At 41.8% G+C, this 17,189-nt stretch overlaps 1 protein-coding gene across 1 annotated transcript; it reads right to left on the reverse strand.

Annotated features, from left to right (window-relative positions):
* Nucleotides 1-6,188: 6,188 nt before the first annotated feature.
* Nucleotides 6,189-16,700, reverse strand: LOC135546142 (neuroblast differentiation-associated protein AHNAK-like). Its single transcript, XM_064974323.1, is given in 5 exon segments — nucleotides 6,189-13,037; nucleotides 13,040-15,499; nucleotides 15,613-15,806; nucleotides 16,255-16,411; nucleotides 16,587-16,700. Coding segments are annotated over 5 exon segments (8,586 nt in total). The 5' UTR covers nucleotides 16,617-16,700; the 3' UTR covers nucleotides 6,189-7,292.
* Nucleotides 16,701-17,189: the final 489 nt, after the last annotated feature.

Genomic DNA, 17,189 nt, shown 5'->3' on the forward strand with positions numbered 1-17,189 from the left:
GACACGTGATGATGGTTACGATTCCAGCCTAGACTAGACTTGAATATAATTGTACATAACCACGTGATATTGCATTAGGATGAATGCCTATGCATTAATAACTAATGTAAGCTCTGGAAATAGTGTGATTGTGGAGCATGCTTGTTATGGCACATAATATTCACTGGTGTAAAGTACTGAAGTAAAAATACTTTCAACTATTACTTAAGTAGTTTTTGGGGGGTATATGTACTTTAATATTTATATTTTTTGACAACTTTTACTTTTACTTCTACTTCACAACATTCCTAAAGAAAATAATGCACTTTTTACTCCATACACTTTCCCTGACACACAAAAGTACTTGCTACATTTTGAATGCTTAGCAGGACAGAAAAATTGTCGAATTGACACACTTATCAAGAGACCATCCCTGGTCTACCCTACTGCCTCTGATCTGACAGACTCAAATGCTTCATTTGTAAATTATGTCTGAGTGTTGGTGTGTGCCCCTGGCTATCCGTAAATTAAATAAAAACAAGAAAAGTGTACTGTTTTGCTTAATATAAACATTTTGAAATTATTTATACTTTTACTTTTGATACTAATGTATATTTTTGCAATTACATTTACTTTTGATACTTAAGTAAATTTAAAACCAAATACTTAGACTTTTACTCAAGTAGTATTTTACTGGGTGACTTTGCTTTTGCTTGAGTCATTTTCTACTAAGGTATCTTAACTTTTACTCACGTATGACAATTGGGTACTTTTTCCACCACTGATATTCATTTAGGCCTAATATACAACACAAAACAGGGATTTGAAAATGAAGTTTTGGGATAAGTAGGCCACTGAGTGTAAAAAACATTGACAGACTAACCAGATGAATCCAGGTGAAAGCTATGATCCCTTATTGATGTCACTTGTTAAATCAACTTAAATCAGAGTAGCTGAAGGGCAGGAGACAGGTTAAAGAAGGATTTCTGAGACATGGATTGTGTTTGTGTGTGTTATGAATTTTATGAATAATGACTAAATGATGTATACATTTAACGTAGAACTATAACTAACAGAATTCTACCCTGTCTCTGTATAATGATAAATAATGTTTGTCCATAAGAAAGAGGGACTGTTAGCAGGCAAGGAACTGTGGCAGATAACTTGTGACCACTGTGAAACTGATAACAGGGAAGGAAGTCTCCCCACCTAGGGAGGTTAGAAACCTTGGGCTTGCAGTAGATTGTGTAACATGTTATAGGATGTGATAAGCAATGTATGAAGACTTGTAAACTACATTGTCATTGTCTTAGAGGAGGAGGGACAGTTATGACGAAATGAGAGGTATATAAACCAATGTACATGTAAGGATGGTCAGAGCTCTCGTAAATAAACGTTGCTGACTATTGTAGACTGGCCTCTGTCTGTTTCATTTCAACAAGAACCTTACCAATTCTTGGTAACAGACCGAGTAGTTTAATTGAAGTTCAGTTTATGTACATTGAGAACATAATTATCTTAACCGTGTGCCATTCAGAGGATGAATGGGCAAGACAAAATATTTAAGTGCCTTTGATGTGGGGTATGGTAGTAGGTGCTAGACGCACCGGTTTGTGTCAAAAACTGCAGTGTTGCTGGATTTTTCATGCTCAACAGTTTCCCTTATGTATCAAGAATGGTCTACCATCCAAAGGACATCCAGCCAACTTGGCACCACTGTGGGAAGCACTGGAGTCAACATGGGCCAGCATTCCTGTGGAACGCTTTTGACACCCCGACGAATTGAGGCTGTTCTGAGGGCAAAAGTGGGGGTGCAACTCAATATTAGGAAGGTGTTCCTAACGTTTTGTACACTCAGTGTAAACAGACAAGCCACATGTTGCCAGCAAAATCATCAAAAAATAATATGATATAACTCAATCTGCATTTCCTTAGGAAAGAATTCAAACCCCATGACATTTTCCACATTTTGTTAGGTTAGAGTCTTATTCTAAAATGTATTAAATCGTTTTTTCCCCTTATCAACTACTCACAATAACCCACAATGACAAAGCAAAAAGTGTTTTTAGAAATGTTTGCTAATTTTTTAATTTTATTTTTTAAATTAAATATCACGTTTATATAAGTATTCAGACCCTTTACTCAGTACTTTGTTGAAACACCTTTGGCAGCGATAACAGCCTCGAGACTTCTTGGGTATGACGCTACAAGCTTGGCACACCTGTATTTGGGAAGTTTTTTCCATTAATCAATGCAGATCCTCTCAAGCTCTGTCAGGTTGGATGGGGAGCGTTGCTACACAGCTATTTTCAGTTCTCTTCAGAGATTTTAGATCGGGTTCAAGTCCAAGCTCTTGCTGGGCCACTCAAGGACATTCAGAGACTTGTCCCGAAACCACTCCAGCATTGGATTGGCTGTGTGCTAAGGGTCGTTGTCCTGTTGGAAGGTCACCATTTGCCCCAGTCTGAGGTCCTGAGCGCTCTGGAGCAGGTTTCCGTCAAGGATCTCTCTATACTTTGCTCCATTCATCTTTCCCTCGATCCTGACTAGTCTCCCAGTCCCTGCCACTGAAAAACATCCCCACAGCATGATGCTGCTGCATGACATCACACACAAGATAGCCGGAGCACGCTACTTCAATGTCATGGATGCCAGATCAGGCTACTGGGCTATAAAGCTCACAGAATAGTCAAATCCAATCAAATATCGAATCAAATTGTATTTGTCACATGCACCAAATACAGGTGTAGACTTACTTACTGTGAAATTCTTACTTACAAGCCCTTAACCAACAATGCAGTTTTAAGAAAATAGAGTTAAGAAATTTTTTACAAAATAAATTAAAGTAAAAAAATATATACTTAAAAAGTAACACAAAATAACAATAATGAGGCTATATACATGGCGTACCAGTACCGAGTCAGTGTGAGGGGTTACAGGTTAGTCAAGGTAATTTGTACATGTAGGTAGGGGTAAAGTGAATATGCATAGAAAATAAACAGTGAGTAGGAGCAGTGTAAAAACAAAGGGGGAGGGGGGTGGTGTCAATACAAATCGTCCCTTTGGCCATTTGATTCATCGCTCAACAGTCTAATGGCTTGGGGGTAGAAGCTGTTAAGGAGCCTTTTGGACCTAGACTTGGCTCTCCAGTAGCACTTGTCGTGCAGTAGCAGAGAGAACAGTCTATGACTTGTGTGACTGGAGTCTTTGACCATTTTTGGGGCCTTCCTCTGACACTGCCTACAGTATATAGGTCGTGGATGGCAGGAAGCTTGTCCCCAGTGATGTACTGGTCTGTACGCACTACACTCTGTAGCTCCTTATGGTCGGATGCCGAGCAGTTGCCATACCAGGTGGTGATGAAACCGGTCAGGATGTTCTCGATGGTGCAGCTGTAGGGCTTTTTGAGGATCTGGGGACCCATGCCAAATCTTTTCAGTCTCCTAAGGCGGAAAAGGCGTTGTAGTGCCCTCTTCACAACTCTCTTGTTGTGTTTGGACCATGATAGTTTGTTGGTGATGTGGACACCAAGGAACTTGAAACCTTCGACCCAGTCCATTACAGCCTCGTCGATGTGAATGGGGGCATGTTTGGCACCCCTTTTCCTGTAGTCCATGATCATCTCCTTTATCTTGCTCATGTTGAGGGAGAGGTTGTTGTCCTTTCACCTCACTGCCAGTTCTCTGACCTCCTTCCTATAGGCTGTCTCATCATTGTCGGTGTTCAGGCCTACCACCGTTGTATCGTCAGTAAACTTAATGATGGTGTTGGAGTCATGCTTGGCCACCCAGTCGTGTGTGAACAGGAAGTACAGGAGGGGAATAAGTACACACCCCTGATGGGCCCCCATGTTGAGGATCAGCGTGGCAGATGTGTTGTTGCCTACCCTTACTACTTGGGGGCGGCACGTCAGGAAGTCCAGGATCCAGTTGCAGAGGGAGGGGTTTCATCCCAGGGTCCTTAGCTTAGTGATGAGCTTTGTGGGCACTATGGTGTTGAACACTGAGCTGTAGTCAATGAACATCATTCTCACATCGGTGCTCCTTTTGTCCAGTTGGGAAAGGGCAGTATGGAGTGTCATCCAAGCTCACAATGTTCAATACACCATTTGGACGCTAGAGGGGTCATCGCCTGCCTTTCGGGATTATCTCAGCCCAAGACGAGTTTCAGCGAAAGATTGATTGTGGACATCCTCGTCTATGGTCGAACCAAAAAGGGACACAACAGGAATCTCTGCACGATGCTGCAAAGGTCCTGCGAGAGAGGAATATAGCTCAACCCTGTGAAAAGCACAGTCGGCGCCACCGAGGTCAGCTACTTCAGACATTGTCTCACAGTGGTTGGGATCAAACCAGATCCATAGAAGATTTCAGCCGTAAAGGAGATGGAGCTACCAAAGAACCGCGCCGTGCTGGAAACAGTACTTGGCATGGTCAACTACTTAGCCAAGTTCGCCCCCAGCCTCTCTGATACCAACGCACACCTGTGTCAGCTGCTAAAGCAATCCAGTGATTTCATCTGAGACAAGCAACATGATATTTCTTTCCGGAAAGTGAAAGACTTGATCAGGAGAGAACCAGGACCAATCCTTACCTACTACGACACCAACAAAGAACTCAGACTCCAAGTGGACGCGTCAAAGTATGGACTAGGTGCAGTGCTACTGCAAGAAGTAAAGCCCAACTGCTATGTTTCCAAATCTCTCACAGACAGTGAAATCAACTACGTGCAAATCGAAAAGAACTGTACGCCATTCTGTTTGGATGCAAGTAGGCTTGGACGGTATCCAGATTGTCATACCTTCATACATCATTGTGTCATACCAGGATATTCGGTAATACCGGCACTAAATACAAGGGGAGCTATTTTCTAACCCCACTGAGTCTCTGTAATCCGAAGATTAGCAATGCTAACAAGTACATGCAAAATCCCATAGAGAATGCTAACTAAATGTATTTGCAGGACAGACAACCCAGCTCAGAAAGCTTTACCAGTAACTAAAGAATGCTACTCACAGTTTGCTGCACTCATAAAACAATATTAGATAGCAAGGCTCTTGATCCAGGAGGGGATTCACTTCTGTTACCAAGCAAAGCTTGATTTTGGAAGAAGCTAACCACTTAGCTAGATTGCTAACTAGCTACTAAATTAGCAAACAAAATGCACAACTGCAGAGCATTTAGCACATTTTAGACAGTTAACTTAATAGTTGTTAAACATTTAGTAGTGAATACAATACTGTACCTAGATCACCTGGCACGTGCTGCACAGCACTGAGTGACTCACAAGGCTCCAGTCTCTCATTGTTGTGTGCTTGTGAACAAACACCAAGCAACTGGGGACTACAGGTAAGCTTCATAAGGAAGAATTGGAGATGTAGGTACACACTGTGTACAGCAACTTACCTGTTAGTGACACAAAACTGAAGGAGATCCGAGCAGAAACAGAAAAGGACACACAACTCACACAGCTGAGGAAAGTCATACAGGATTGATGGCCTGAGAGGAGAAAATGCCCTCATAGCATCTCAGAGTTTTGGAACCATTGTGATGAACTGTCACAGATCAATGGAATTGTTTTCAAGGGAGGGAAAATCATAATTCCCTGACACTCTCAGAGAAGAGATGGTGTTGAAGATCCATGCTGGACACATTGGCATTTAAAAGTGCAAACAGAGAGCACGGGACATTTAGTTTTAGCCTGGAATGTGCAAACAAATAGAGGACATAAAATGCCAAACCTGTCTTGGTCGACGCCCCTCAAATACCAAAGAGCCCATGATACCTCATGATACCTTGCTAGAAGTTCGCGTTATACACCCTCCCTCCCTTGTTTAGTCACCTTCTCTATTATGTAACCATATCAAACGTAACATATCATACTAATTTAAGTGTCCCGGATTTACGTTTGCTATGTTACGTCTAGTCTGAAACCAGGCTGGTGGAGAAAGACCATCTCATTTCACGCAAGCACATTTCCATCCATGTTTACTCTCCTCGCCGACTCTCCTCAAATAACTTTGACCTTTTTCAAAAGGAGGCGAGAAGGGGACAGGGGAGAGAGGATGCAGGACAATTGGAATTGATAAAAGGCCCACGACTATGTTGTGATAAGGTGAGGATGTATGTTTGAAATGTCTGCTGTATTTGACAGGAGAGGGTGCTGTTCGCCTAGAAAGAGAATAATTTGGAAGACGATACACCTTTAATTTCTTTTAGGAATATTAGGTTTATTAATAATATGATCTCTTAACAACATTATTGATAATGCCACTTTGATAACACTTTGCTTTGAAAACTGCTTATTGTGAAGCCATAAGCACTGAAAACATAAGCACAAAGGTATTTGTAAAAAAATCTCTCTATACGTATAAACACTGTTAAACTGTGTTATCTGGTCATGTACATGTTCTCTCCTTGTAATGCACCATTCTACATGGTTATTTCAAATGTTCAGCTCCAACAGGCGTTAAATCTGGTTAAGGAAAACTTTGTAAACTTGTTTGACAGATGATTGCTGGGACTCTTCCCATGCAGTAGAGCACACACATTGAATTCCTACTTTCTAACTCACCAAAAAAGAAAAGGAAAATGTAGACATTGAGACATTGTTTTGTCCAAGAGGTTTTGCATTCATTTTGAAATATTTCAATCTGTTTCTTTAAACCATGGCTTAATATCAGATGATAGTTTCCTATTCTTTTAGGTTTTGTCTACTTAGCTTGATTCTCATAGAGAGTGTTGAAATGGATTGCATTGTAGAAGCCTTTAAATCTTACATTTCAATGTATGGTATAATTACAAAAAGTCTTCATATATCAAAAAAAAAAACAAGCTGAAGTAAGTAAATGATTAAACCACAAATCTCACACCATCCTCAAGCCTCAGTTACATTAACACAAATCACCACTATCCTTAATACTATTGCAATCATCAGTAATATGAAAATAATTACATATTTCATTAAGTAAGCAGGCAACATGTCAATGTATTTACATACAAATTGCTTTTGGTAAATTGGTTTGTGTTCTTTGTCAGTCTAATTCTACAATCATGCCAAAGTAAATGTTGGTATATCAAATGGGAAGGCATTGAAAATAGACATTTCCTTTGGGAAATTAAAATGTGTGGTTTTTCTGCATAAAAAAGATATCAACAACAATACATAATGAATTGACATTCAGATTTAAACCACTCAAATGATCAAAGACGATAAAGATTAAAATAGAAAGAAAACATGGAGGAACATTTACAAAAAACAGTCGTCACATCAGAACAGAGGGAAAATATATTACTCTCACATCTCTTCGAACTTCAGTGATTACAATGGGATAGCGATGTGTGGGTTTGACCAGTTCTGGACTCTGTTACTGTATTTTTTGTCGTCTTTGTCACCACAGTTACGGTTCCCTCCTTTGTTGTGGTAATATTCTCTTCAGACACCTCCTGCATGGAGAACCCTGTGTTTGGCATCTGGAGCTGGAAGGTACCTGCAGTTTCATCTACACCCTGGCATTGGAGCGAGGATCTGCTGCCCTGGGGAGAACCTTCTGGTGTAATGAGGAGGATTCCTGTTGAGTTGGGTTTCAGGTTGAATTTGGGGGCCTTGAACCAGGTTGACTGCTTTCCTTCCAGCTCCTTCTTGCTGCTCTCAGCCTCTGCCTGCCCCCTAGACTTCCCTGGAACAAAGCCAATGGAGACCATGGGCGTTTGGGATTCTGAACTATCCTGATCTAGCATTTCTGTCCTGGCCGATGAGGACACCACACTGTCTTGAGTTTCCTCCTCTCCTTTTGATGTCTTCTTCTTAAATCCCGGGAAGGACATTTTGCCTGATTTCACTTTCTTCCTCTTGGTTTCTCCGTCAGTTCCTGAGGACTCCTTGACAAGCTTAGCACTCATTTCAAGGTCCTCTTCTCCTCTGCCTATTTTTGAATATGGCGAGGAGAACTCTATCTTTGGAAGCTTGAGCTTCACAAACTTAGCTTTATCCTCCTTGGATCCGTTCTGGAATGTTGAAACCTTCTCATCATTGAGGCTGGAACTAGACCCCTCACCTTTTAGGGTTACATCAAATGAACCTGTTTTGCCTGGAGAGAAGGTGACTTTGGGCATTTTTAGCTTTGCTCCCTTTGACTTGTCATCTCTATCCACGTCCCCTTCAATGCTCAAAGCAACACTCTTTTCCTTGGATCCTGACTTTCCAAATGATGGCTTCATTTTGATCTTTGGCATTCTGATTTTAGCCTCTCCAGACTCGACACTTGCTTCACACATAGTGGACATAGTGGAGTGGTCTGTTTGGGGATTCACCAAAACAAATACAGCTTTTTTAACTTTGGGCATTTTAGGGCCTTCATACTCAACCTCTGGGTCCTTCAAATGTACTCTAGCTTCAGGTGAAGACATAGCAGGTAAAGCCACCCCGAACTTGGGTATTTTGATTTTTTGTCTTGTACTTGTATCTGCCCCTTGGTCCTCAGCTTGAGATGCTCCAATATCAACTTTGATTCCAAGATTAGGTAATGTGAATCCATTCTCTGTTCCGGCATCTGTGCCAGTGGGCTCGGCAGAGCCTTGTTTGCTCTTCAGCATTTGAAACTTGATACCATCTTTGTTTTCTTGTTGTCCGCTGTTGATTTGTGCTCCTCCTTGGCCAGTCATTGAAGGACCTGAGATCTCCACATTAGGAAGTTTGAATTTTGGCAATTTAGCACTCATCTCTGGACCATGACCTTCATCCTCTTGGCTGGGTCCTTTGGATACTGAGAAGCCCACATCTGGGAGGGAGATGTTTGGCAACACAGAACCACCTGCCTTCACATCTGCCGCCACATCTGCACCTTTGCCAAGCTTTGTCTTCTTCATCATAAATCTACCACTGGCCCCTTCATTCTCTTTCCCAGCCTTCTTTGTGGTTGCATCTAATGCTTGATCTCCAGTGTTCTTCATTTTTGGCAATCCAATTTTGAATTTGGTGCTTTTGACTTTTGGCCCCTTACCTTTGGTACCAGAAGTTTTAAGGTCTAAGTCAGGCAACTCTATTATTTTTCTGTCCTTCTTTCCCTCAGCTTTATGGAAGCCTATATCCAGCTCCAGATCTCCTTTTGGGCACTCTATGTCTATTGTTGGCATTTTGATTTTCGTCTTATGGTCTCCCTCAGAATGTGAACCAGTTTTGTCTGAACTTTTCCCATGAACCTCAGCTCCATGGTTGGGTTTTCCAACATTCATGTCCAAATCAAGGTCAGGAGTTGTAAACTTTGGTAAACCAATCAAAGGCATTTTTATCTTTCCTTCTGCCTCAGCGTTGGGCTGTTTGATTTCAGCATCAATGTCACCAGAATTTCCCTTTGGCATTGTAATATCTATATTTGACAGTTTGATTTCTGGCATCTTATATCTCCCACCCTCACCATCCATTTCCAATTCAGGTGCATTAACATCTCCACTTTTTCCTTTTGGAAGTGATATGGCAATATTTGGCATCTTGAAATTTCCTCCTTTGACTTCCATTTCTGGTGCTCTAATTTCTCCATACTTTCCTTTCCGAAGTGATATATCTACCTTTGGCATATTGAACTTTCCTCCCTCTGACTGAATTTCCATCTCTGGTGCTTCAATCTCTCCACCTTTTCCTTTGGAAAGTGATATATCTACCTTTGGCATTTTGAACTTTCCTCCCTCTGACTGAATTTCCATCTCTGGTGCTTCAATCTCTCCACCTTTTCCTTTGGGAAGTAATATATCTACCTTTGGCATTTTGAACTTTCCTCCCTCTGACTGAATTTCCATCTCTGGTGCTTCAATCTCTCCAGTTTTTCCTCTTGGAAGTGATATATCAACATTTGGCATTTTAATATGTGGCATCTTGAATTTTCCACCCTCTCCTTCATTGTCCATCTCTGGTCCTTCAATCTCTCCACTTTTTCCTTTGGGAAGTGATGTACCAATACTTGGTATTTTCATATGTGGCATCTGGAATTTTCCTCCATCTCCCTCAATTTCCGATTCAGTTGCATTAACATCACCTGTTTTTCCTTTTGGAAGGGATATATGAATATTTGGCATTTTCATATGTGGCATCTTGAATTTTCCACCCTCTCCTTCAATTTCCACCTCTGGTCCTTCAATCTCTCCACTTTTTCCTTTGGGAAGTGATGTACCAATACTTGGTATTTTCATATGTGGCATCTGGAATTTTCCTCCATCTCCCTCAATTTCCGATTCAGTTGCATTAACATCACCTGTTTTTCCTTTTGGAAGGGATATATGAATATTTGGCATTTTCATATGTGGCATCTTGAATTTTCCACCCTCTCCTTCAATTTCCACCTCTGGTCCTTCAATCTCTCCACTTTTTCCTTTGGGAAGTGATAAATCAATATTTGGCATTTTTATATGTGGCATCTTGAATGTTCCTCCTTCCATTTCAATTTCTGGTGCACTTTTGTCTCCAGACTTTCCCTTCGGAAGTGATAAGTCTACCGTTGGTATTTTCATATGTGGCATCTTCAATTTTCCTCCATCTCCCTGAATTTCCATGTCTGGTCCTTCAATCTTTCCACTTTTTCCTTTTGGAAGTGATATATCAAAATTTGGCATTTTCATATGTGGCATCTTGAATTTTCCTCCTCCTTCCATTTCCATTTCTGGTGCACTTATGTCTCCATACTTTCCCTTTGGAAGTGATAAGTCTACCACAGGCATTTTCATATGTGGCATTTTTAAATTTCCGTCCCCTCCTTCAATTTCCATCTCTGGCCCTTCAATCCCTCCACTTTTTCCTTTGGTAAGTGATATATCAACATTTGGCATTTCCATATGTGGCATCTTGAATTTTACACCTTCTCCTTCAATTTCCTCTGTGGATACATCCATTGCTCTATGTCTTCCTATTGGAAGTGATATGTCAACCTTTGGCATTTTAATGACAGGCATCTTGAATTTTCCACCCCTTCCCTCAATTTCAACCTTGGATGCATCAATGTTCCCAGTTTTTTCTTTAGGAAGTGATAAATCTATATCAGGCATTTTGATGTTTGGCATCTTAAATTTGCCTCCATCCCCCTCAATTTTTGTTTCATGCTTGATTTTAGGCAAAGTTACATCAAGGTCAATGTTGGGTGCTGATACATCAATAGTTGGCATTTTAGGGATTTTCAGGTTTCCTTCATAACCTCTGATGTCAGCCTCAGACACATCCACCTCAGCCTTTGGGAGTAACACTTCTTGCTCAGATTTCTTGGCAGCTGGCAGGGATATCTCCACTGATGGTATTTTTACCTTTCCTGTGACATCTAGTTCAGCACTGGGTCTACTACTGTCAAAGTCTATCTCCTGTGAGCCAAACCCTGGCATGGAGAACTTTGGCATTTTGATTGTATCATCGGGAGCATGAATGCCTCCTTTCCCTTCCATTCCACTATCCATTGAGACATCTATCTCTCCCTCTGGTAGTTTACCTTTAGGAGATGACTTCTTAAACTTTGGGAATTTTAGTCTATATTTTCTATTTGCTTTGTCCTCTTGATGTTCTACACTGATTCCTGGCTTTGGAATGTCCACTTTCCCTTTTTCTGTCTTGATTTCCACATCAGGGCTGGCTATTGATACATCTTTCTTAGATATTCCAAACATTGGCATTTTCATTTTGGGCTTCTTTAGTTTACCTTCTATTTTTCCCTCTCCGCGTATTTCTGCTGATGCTGGTCTGCCCTCACCATCCGCTCGTGGGGGGCTAATATCAATATCATCCTCTGTGCCATATCCTTCTAGGTTTACATCTCCACTAGACTTTCCACCAAATTTAGGGAGAGAAAATCTTGGCATTTTGAGAGAGATATCTGGCATGTCAAAACTTGACCCAGACGATGGCCTTTCACCCTCTGCTTTTTGTAGCTCCGTCTCCTCCCTATCATCTCCTTCAGATTTTGACAGCCCAGAGTCGAAGTCAACCTTTGGTGCAGATACGTCTACTGTTGGCAGTTTAACAGTTGGTAACTTGACTCCACTCCTACCCTCTGCTTCAATTTTGGGCATTTTAAACGTCCCCCCTTTGACTTCAAGGCCTTTTTTGACATCACCCACTGGGTGCTTCATCTTTGGTAGTGACACATCAAATGAGGTCATATGAAACTTTCCTCCATTTCCAGAATGTTCTTCAATGTCAGTTTCTCCCTCTGTTTTTCCTTTTGGAAGTAAAATATCAATCTTTGGCATTTCAAACTTCCCTCCTTTGACGTCCGGTCCTTCTAAACTGACATCGGGTTCTAGTGACTTCATTTTTGGAAGGGAAACGTCAAATGTAGGCATATGAAATCTCCCTCCTTTTCCAGAATGAACTTCAATATCAATTTCCCCCTCCATCTTTCCTTTGGGAAGTGAAATATCAATCGATGGCATTTCAGTGTTTCCACCTTTGGCTTCGGGGCCTTCTACTTTGACTTCACCTTCAGGCAACTTCATTTTTGGAAGGGAAATGTCAATTGAGGGCATGTGAAACTTGCCCCCTTTGCCACCATGCCCCTCAACCTCAATATCTCCTTCAGTTTTCCCTTTAGGAAGAGAAATGTCAATGTTAGGTACATGTATTTTGTTGCCTTTCCCTTCTGGTCCCTCTAGTTTGATGTCACCATCTGGCTTCATTTTTGGTAGCGATACATCAAACTTTGGCATAGGAAACTTTCCTCCTTTTACAGAATGTCCTTCCATGTCAATTTCTCCCTCTGCTTTTCCTTTTTGAAGTGAAATATCAATTGTTGGAATTTCAAACTTTCCATCTTTGGCTTCAGGGCCTTCTACTTTGACTTCACCCTCAGGCAACTTCATTTTTGAAATAGAAATGTCAATTGAGGGCATGTGGAACTTTCCGCCTTTACCACCATGCCCCTCAACCTGAATATCACATTCTGCCTTCCCCTTTGGAAGAGAATTGTCAATTTTAGGCATATGTATTTTACTGCCTTTCACTTCTGGCCCCTCTAATTTCATGTCACCATCATTTGACTTCATTTTTGGCAAGGACATGTCGCATGTGGGCATGTGAAACTTTCCTTTTCCCCCAAATGTCCTTCAATGTCTATTCCCCCTTGTGTTTTTCCTTTTGGAAGTGAAATATCAATCTTTGGCATTTTAAACATTCCACCTTTTACATCAGGGCCTTCTAGGCTGACTTCACCTTCAGGCAACTTCATTTTTGGAAGGGAAATGTCAACTGAGGGCATGTGAGGTTTTCCCCCTTTGCTTGCATGTCCCTTAGCTTCACCTTCCATTTTTCCTTCTGGAAGAGAAATGTTCATCGTTGGCATATTAATGTTCCCCCTTTTGACTTCAGGGACTTCTAGGCTGACTTCACCATCTGGTGTCTTCATTTTTGGATGTGATATATCGAATGCTGGCATTTGGAACTTGCCTCCTTTTCCAGAATGTCCTTCAGTGTCAATTCCCTTGGGAAGGGAAAGGTCAATTGTTGGCATGTGACACTTCCCTCCTTTGACTTCTGGTCCTTCTAAACTGATATCTGCATCTGGTGACTTCATTTTTGGAAGAGAAATGTCACATGTGGGCATATGAAATTTGCCTCCTGCTTCAGAATCTGCTTCAACATTGATGTCACCTTCCGATTTTCCTTTTGGTAGTGAAATGCCAATTGTAGGCATTTTAAACTTCTCTCCTTTGACTTCAGGTCCCTCTGTGTTGCCCTTACCCTCTGGTGACTTCAATTTCGGGAAAGAAATGCCGAATGTGGGCATCTTAAACTTGCTCCCTTTACTGACATGGCCTTCAATGTTAACTTCTCCTCCTGTTTTGCCTTTTGGAAGGGAAACATCCATTTTTGGCATCTCAACCTTTCCACCTTTAATTTCAGGTCCTTCTACTTTGGCTTTACCCTCTGGTAACTTTACTCTTGGAGCAGAAATATCAAATGAAGGCGTGTGAGACTTTCCACCTTTAGATGCATCTCCTTCGACGCTCATGTGACCTTCTGTTTTTCCTGTTGGAAGTGAACAATCTATAGTGGGCATATGAAATGTGATGCCTTTCACATCAGATCCTTCTATTTTCATGTCACCCTTTGGTAACTTTATTTTTGGAAGAGAGAACTTTCCTTCTTTTCCTTCATTTTCATCAATGTTGACTCCACCCTCTGTTTTTCCTTTGGCAAGGGAAATATCAAGTGTGGGCATTTCAAACTTCCCCCCTTTCAATTCAGGTCCCTCTAAACTGGCATCACCCTTCATTTTAGGAGGAGAAATGTCACACGAGGGCATTTTGAACTTGCCTCCTTTTCCAGAATGTCCCTCAATGTTAATATTCCCCTCTGTTTTTCCTTTAGGGAGAGATATGTCAATAGAGGGCATTTTAATCTTGCCACCCTTCACTTCAGGTCCTTCTACAATCATTTCTCTCTCTGATGACTTCATTTTTGGTAGAGAAATGTCAAATGTGGGCATCTGAAATTGACCTCCTTTTCCTAAGTATCCTTCAATGTCTACCTCTCCCTCTGCTTTACCTTTTGGGCGTAAGAGGTCAACTTTTGGCATGTTGAACTCCCCTTTGACTTCAGGCCCCTCTATATTCATATGCTCCTCTGGAGACTTGAATTTTGGAAGAGAAACATCGAAAGTTGGCGTTTTGAACTTTTCTGGACCATCAATATCCATGTTAGACGATCCAATCTTTGATAATGAGATGTCAGTTTTGGGCATGAATATATTTGGCCCTTTAAAAAAGGGTCCCTCTATCTCGTCTGGCACTGTACGCCGGGTGTCCAGCTGCAGATCTATGTTGGGTGCAGAGATGTCAATAACTGGCATTTTAATGCCAGATAGGGCTGTTGACCCTTCAACGCCTTCAGCTAAACCTTTTGCTTTTATCTCACCATCAATTTCATCAGAGTGACAGGCTGAGGGGAGTCCTAATGAAAGCTCTACCTCTCTGTGCATCAATTTTGACCACTCCTTGACTTTTACTTCTCGTTTCTGTAGGTCAACGTCCTTGTTTCCAGATGGCAAACTGAATTCCACTGAGGGTGGTGTGAATTTGACACCAGGAGGTTTCAGGTCCAGGGACCCTCCAGACAAGGCAGTGTCCGATTTAGTCTTTTTTGTTTTAGGGAAATGAATTCCGAACCTGTGGCCCTTTCCTTTGACTTTGACCTTAGCTCCAGGCACGTCTGGCAGGGAGACGTCAGCCTGTTCTGTTATGTCAACTTCTCCTCCTGTAGCCGCCTCAGCACCATTTGCTTTCACACTGGGACACCTTATTGTCCTCTTCTTCCTGCCAGTGGCGACCACTCCTCCATGCTGCTCAGCTTCCTCTGCCTTCCCATCCTTCCCCAGCTTGAACATGGGGAAGGCAAACTCCACGTCAATGGGGTTGCGCTCCACCTTGGAAGAGGATCCCTCCATCTCTAACTCTGCTCCAGTGCTCCCTTTCTTGTTTTCCTTCAGCCTTTTCAATCCAAAACGTCCTCCCTTCTTTTTCTTCACTTTGAAAGGTTTGATGCTCTTGACACTCTGCAACAGAGATGCAAGTATCAGTTAGGTGGACATGAAGCTGATGAATCTGGAATACCCAGTTGTATATCTCATTATCAAAATGGCAATTACAAATACGATCATAGCCGTACCATTTTCTGCATCTTGGTTTTGGGTCCTTTCAGTTCCAAGCTGGTGGTGCCAGGGTGCATGGTGACATCAGCGCCGGTGATGGTCCTCTTCAGGAAAAAGGAGACTTTATAAGGCTCTGCACACTGCAAGATCTTCAGGGCATCCTCATACTTCACATTGTCAAAGTAGACTCTTGCACTGAGCAACTGATCTCCTGCAAGGACACCAATCAACCAGACAAAAGGGAATATGAGATAAAGGGAACTGGGGTAAATATTGAAGTCTCATAGTTGTGGTTTGCTTTTGACCATCAAAGGGAGGATATGAAAGGGCATGGCATTTTTGGATGTTTCCGTTGAATTTGCACAAGATAATGTACAGTTTGCACGTCAAAACAAGGTGATTGATCAATGACATTACTTACAATAAATTACACACTACACTTAATGGAAGTTACACACGAAAGGGATGCTGATGGGGAGAAACAAGATGGTTTCATCATTTTCAGTTATTTCTAGTATGGAATTAATGTTATGTTTTAATACTTACTGTTTGACCTTCTCATTTCTATTTCTATCTATTAAACTTGTCCACAACTAATTTACCTCTGCTGTGTCTCATAGCTTTATATTCACGTAACTCTAATCTCCCCGTCCAGTTACCTTGCTGGAGGCTAAGATGCTTTGCTGCAGTGGAGTCTTTAAGGACGTCCTTAATGAAGAGGCCTCGCTCCCCTCCACCTGTGACACTGTACCCACTGGCTCCAGCCTCAGCCTCTGTCTCCAGCACAACCTCCACCACCTCAGATGCAGCCTCCTCCTGTAAAGACACACCAGAGGAGAGGGTTTCCTCACAAGTCTCTTGTCTTCAAACGTAAACCTTAGAATGGCACGCGATTCTGAGTGTTTTCTAGGCATGTGTAAATATCGACAGCGATATCACCAGACAACGTGGTTACTGTTTCATGTGTACTAGTTGTTTCTTGGCTCTTTACCACTGCTTGGGCGTCTGTTGAAGAATCCATCTCTGCTTGGGCCAAATGAGACGTCTCTTTCAGGTGGCTTCTCTTCAGACTCAGCACCTGCTTCAGCTCTGCATGCAGTTTCTCTTTCTGAACCTAAAAGGAAGGAAGCATTGTATCTGTGTTGATGGCTCAGTTGATTGGACCGTGATAGTAATGATAATAGTTCCGTCATGGGTTCAAATCCAGCATGGGCCACACACAATATAGGTTATTGTGTGTTAACTGTAAGTCCTTTGAATAAAAGTATTTGGCAGGTAAATTACCTTGTAAGCATAGGGGATTGAACCCCAATGAGCTTGGTGTGTGTGTGTGTGTGTGTGTGTGTGTGTGTGTGTGTGTGTGTGTGTGTGTGTGTGTGTGTGTGTGTGTGTGTGTGTGTGTGTGTGTGTGTGTGTGCCAGTTAAATTAGCCTATGAATACTATGGGATATGGAGAGAAAATATCTATTGGGGATTGACAGAATACCTTCATTATAGCCACACTCGTTCTGAGATTAGAGACATTATTTCTCTGATCACATGGGCTTGGACATACTCTATAAGCATTGTGTTAGCTGCAGCGCTGACTCCAACC

This window comes from Oncorhynchus masou, chromosome 9, assembly GCF_036934945.1.
Source record: "Oncorhynchus masou masou isolate Uvic2021 chromosome 9, UVic_Omas_1.1, whole genome shotgun sequence".
In the NCBI taxonomy this organism is placed as follows: Eukaryota; Metazoa; Chordata; class Actinopteri; order Salmoniformes; family Salmonidae; genus Oncorhynchus; species Oncorhynchus masou.